The sequence below is a fragment of the Austrofundulus limnaeus genome, unplaced genomic scaffold (assembly GCF_001266775.1).
Source record: "Austrofundulus limnaeus strain Quisiro unplaced genomic scaffold, Austrofundulus_limnaeus-1.0 Scaffold130, whole genome shotgun sequence".
Classification (NCBI taxonomy): Eukaryota; Metazoa; Chordata; class Actinopteri; order Cyprinodontiformes; family Rivulidae; genus Austrofundulus; species Austrofundulus limnaeus.
The window spans coordinates 1,380,575-1,385,427 of NW_013952532.1; the positions used below are offsets into that span (position 1 = coordinate 1,380,575).

At 39.0% G+C, this 4,853-nt stretch overlaps 1 protein-coding gene across 1 annotated transcript in view; it reads left to right on the forward strand.

Annotated features, from left to right (window-relative positions):
- Window positions 1-4,853, forward strand: part of LOC106522509 (platelet-derived growth factor subunit A) — a 17,550-nt gene that overhangs the window by 1,966 nt on the left and 10,731 nt on the right. Inside the window, exons 3-4 of the mRNA XM_014015540.1 lie at window positions 4,105-4,206; window positions 4,575-4,768. Coding sequence (XP_013870994.1) covers window positions 4,105-4,206; window positions 4,575-4,768 — 296 coding nt within the window. The remainder of the gene's footprint in view (window positions 1-4,104; window positions 4,207-4,574; window positions 4,769-4,853) is intronic.

A 4,853-nucleotide genomic window follows, 5' to 3' on the forward strand; every position in this document is an offset into this window, starting at 1 on the left:
AGGATTGCCCACCCTTGCTCTAAATTGTGTTACTTAATTATGTTAGGTTTTTAGAGTTAGCTGGGTGAATGTTTGAATTTTAAATGTCTAAATRCATAGGTGGTATTTAATGTTGTCTCAGGGCTACCTCCACAAGAAACACCCAAACAGGAAATGTTAGTGACAAGTAGCTACTAAACAACTCTCAATTTGTATTTTAAAAACCTTCCATACATCTGACTCTTAATTTGCTAATCAATTTAGGAAACAATGCAAGTTTATTGTAACGATCTTAAGTTTATTTACATACAACCAAAATAAAATGGCATTTAATCTTATTATTTTTGCATTGCWTAAAAACATAAAAATGATGAAAAAGTCCATTTCTAGCCAGACAAAAGTCTTGTTGCAAACAATCAACCAAAATGAAGTCAAACTTTATATTTTCAAAACGTGAACACAATAACAAATGAAAAATCAGTCTAGCATTTCATYGTAGACTAGTTGTTGAGAAATTAATATCTTGTATGGGTTCCTTTGGCCTGCAGTGCAGTTGTCATTCTGTTTGGCAGAGAGTCACACAGCTTGTTGATGAAGTCATCAGGGTTGGCACGGAAGGCCGCCTGGCATGCAGTCCATAATTCCTCCAAGTTCTTTGGCTTAGTTTTCCAAGCTACCGCCTTCATTCTTCCTCAAATATGCTCAATAACGTTCATATCCAGTGACTGTGCTGGCCATCCTTGAAGAATCTTGGTCTTCTTTCCCTTCAGAAACTTCATAGTGGACCTTGAGGTATGGCAAGGAGCTCTATACTGCTGGAAACTCTGTCCCCTCTTGTAATTGGGAATGTGATGGAAGATGAGAATTTCTTAATATTTGGCACTGTCAATGTTGCCATCCACCTTACAGATTATCCTGACACCTCCATAGTGGATGTAACCCCAACGCATAATTTTTCCACCTCCAAATTTGACTGTCTTCAGGGTGAACCGTGGATCCAGACAAGCACCAGAGAGATWGTTTACARTATTTGCRRCACTTGGGATGGAGCTCAATTGATKATTCATCTGAAAAATCAATTTTYGGCCATTTTTCTTCTGTCCAGCCTTCTTTCAAACTGTGGGCTTTTTGCACATGCAACACAGTTTCTTAGCTGCTTCCTGTTTATTGCTGGTTTCTGGGCAGCAACACAACCATGCAGACCATTATGTGCAAGAATCCAACGTACAGTCCTTGTTGACACTGTCACCCTCTGCTCCTGGAGCTRTGAAACGGTTGACATAGGGATGGCTTTTGACTGTCCGATCAGCAAGTTGTCCTCTCGAGTGGTTGTTTTGTGTGATCTGCCTGACCTGGGTCGGTCATGGACTTCTCCAGTCTCTTGGAAGCWCTTGTGGATCCTCTGCACTTGCCGATGTTTGCAACTTCAGAAAGAGACTTATTTAGKATTCTTGATGATCTGCACTTTSGTTTCTGGTTTGATCTTTGGCATCTTGACAAAAGCAATGATAAGCTTCAACTAGGCGTGTAAAATTTCAGCTTTTATAGCGAGTTAGTATGTCACATCTGGCTATTCAAGTCCTTTGTTTGTTCCTTCCTTCTGCATTGTGGCCTAGAAAATGCAATTTTGTAATTGTGACAAGACTGTTGACCATGCCAAAACTGCTTTGTTGACCATTATCAAACAAAAAAAAATCTGAATCTTTAGACCGATATTATTAATTTTCTGACCTTTTTAAGTCAACAAGTGGTCTTATAAATATTTATTATCACTTTTGTGCACACATGCCATAATTTTGKCCAGGATTGTATTTTTGCAGCACGTCAGCTCAGCGGTTAGCACTGATGCCTCACAGCAAGAAGGTCCTGGTTTCAATCCCCAGTTCTGACCTGGGCTCTTTCTCTGTGGAGTTTGCATGTTCTCCTCATGTATGTGTGGGTTTTCTCTGAGTGGGTTTTCTTCCTCAGACTAAAAATACATGCATGTTAGGTTGCCTCCAGGCCTCTCTTGCAAAAGAGGTGATCCTAATGGGATTTTCCTGGTTAAACAAAGGTAAATAAATAAAGATAACAAGAACAAAACATGTTTGTCACCCTTAAAGTGGCCATATCATCCTTTTAAATCCTTTTTTACATTTAAATCATTCAACTGGGGTCTATATAAAGTGGAACAGTAATGATTTGGTCTAAATTCCTCCTTATTATAACTCCACAAGACCCTCTTTCACCCCTTTTCTGAGGGGTGTCTGAGATCAACTCATTTCGAGGCTGTTTCTTTAAGTCAAAATGAGACGCTTCACACCCCGCCTTCCTCCATCTTCCAGACCGGTTCATTCTAGTTTGATAAGAGGGATTTTTGATTATAGTGGTGCAGAATTTCTTTTTTATTTACAAATTATTAAAATATGTTGTCAACAGAAGACTTGTCCATCCAGCCTCACATGTTGGAGCCAGAGTCTGACTCAGAGCCAGAGGAAAATGAAAACAACAAAATTGTAGTTGGTAAGTCCAGACGTTATTTGGCAGTTCTGTCACACAAAAAAGACGTAATAGTTCAGAAAACATAATAGAAAATAGAGAAAACTGAATGGGTTAAGTATGACACAAAATAACATAAAGATACAGTATCTATGCARCACCAGGCGAGACTAAATTTAACTTGTCTGCACTTCTAGACACTCCATACACAACAAAATGTATTTAACAGCTAAAAAAGTGGATATTTTATGATATGTCCTTGTTAAAAACTTTAGTGTTTGTTGTTTTTAGTGAACTCTGTGGTCACCAGGTAATCATAAATCGGTTCTGATTAAATCACTGAGGTGAGACAGAAGGAAATAACTGTGGCATGAAACAGACACCTGCACCTTCACCCACTCAAACTTTGTGCAGCTCAGACCCTCTAGTTGCCTGCGACACACGGCTGATTCTTTTTTTTTTTTTATGTGTGCGGTTCAGAGCAGTGCCACCATTAATCCTGGCATCATTGAGATGCAAATGTTGAGTGTGACAGCTCCCCCAGTTCGGCGGGGGTCAAGTGGTTCACTTCATTATGGTGTTGTCATGCTGCCCTTTATTGCGTTGAGGGGAGGGCTCGCTGCAGGCTGCTCTACTGCAATGTATAATTCATGCTCAAATTCCTCCATGTCAGGGGACTCACACATGCAGGGAGGGAGATGTCGGAGGTGGACTTTGTTGTGTCCCCAGCAAACTCTGAATACAGGCACGAGTTGCACGAATATGCACACAGAATAAAAGAACAAAGCTTTAATGTTTAGAATTAAAGATWTGCTCAAGTCAAGTTTTTACACACTAAGGTGGTTCCATAGAATAAATTGGTAAGAATTKATTAGACATTGAACTTATCTGTGCCAAGCCATGTGGCACAAATGTGACCCATCACATTGAAACAAGGATTAAGACCAAAAGTGGTGTATGGAGAAATTGGCAAATTTAGTGTTTTGACTAAAATGTTAACAAAAACTGCATTTTATTAAAACTTAATGAATAAATGCCTTATCGATGTATCAACTGAATGAACTGTCTGAAATATAATCATAAAACAAAAATTTGAAGCACTTTTTTGAACAGTAGCAACAAAAAAACTGATTTTGAGGAAAAACGCCTTAAAATTTTGAGATTTTCCCTGTGAGCTASCAAAGTTTTGTTTCTTTTTAGCTAGAAAATATATATTAAAAAATAATTTGAGGTTTCCTCTTCATAACGACATCAAAAAATCTTCATTAAAATTGCATAAAATTAGGAGTCAGACCAAATATTTATGTATTACTGTAACCAAAAGACAAATTAAGTCATATGTATGGATTTAATTATGATATCAGAATGATCCAGGCATCAAAATGTAGCTTTTAAAGCCAMGAATCTGAAAAAGCAATTAGGTCACAAATATCACAAATATGCTGGATGCCTCACTGAGAGTGTAACACACTCACATACTTTAAAACTTAATGAGAAAACATTAAAGAAAATGAATGATGGGTTGAGACTTTTTCCCAGAAAATAAACTTGCGTTATCTGTAGTCAGATACGTTTCAGGATGTGCTCGTGTTTGAGACAAGGATTAGTGACGTTAGCCGGACACATGTTTGTTTTGTCTCCGTCCAGAGAACGAGGTGATGGAGGAGACCAAACACAGCTACAGCAAGGACTTGTCTCACAGCTTCCCCGATCACAAGAACACACACGCAAGACAAAAGAGGAGCACTGGTGAGAGCACTGGGGTTATTGTGCAACATTGTATTCTTTTTTTTTTCATTTGACTCTGCTTTAAGTGTGCGTTTGTGGGGGTCACAACAATGCTTCATGCCATTTATAACCTTTCTTAGGAGCGTTGCATTTTGTTGTTAAAAAAGGAGCAACTTTATGGGTTTTAGAAAATAACAACAAAATAAGCATTTAGGCCGCTCCGAAACAACTCTGAGTATGTTTTTGATGAGGGAGTGATATTATAACATGATATGAAGCTCAAAAATTTTGATTTTACATGACACCCCCTTTTTAAAAATAAACATATTGAGACCTGGTGCAAAAAAAAAGGCTCTTATAAATTTTAGCCCATTTGATCTCTCCTGCAGAAGTGGAAGAAGCCCTGCCCGCAGCGTGCAGAGTTCGCACTATAATTTACGAAATCCCCAGGAGCCAGGTGGATCCCACTTCGGCCAACTTCATCATCTGGCCTCCCTGCGTGGAGGTGAAACGCTGCACCGGCTGCTGCAACACGAGCAACATGAGGTGCCACGCGTCCCGTCAAACCCACCGAACGGTCAAGGTAGGAGGCAGAAACCTTTTCTTTCCAACATGTCGCTGAACTTCATGTGTGAATCTGGGGTTGACTTTTTTTTTTTTTTTTTTTT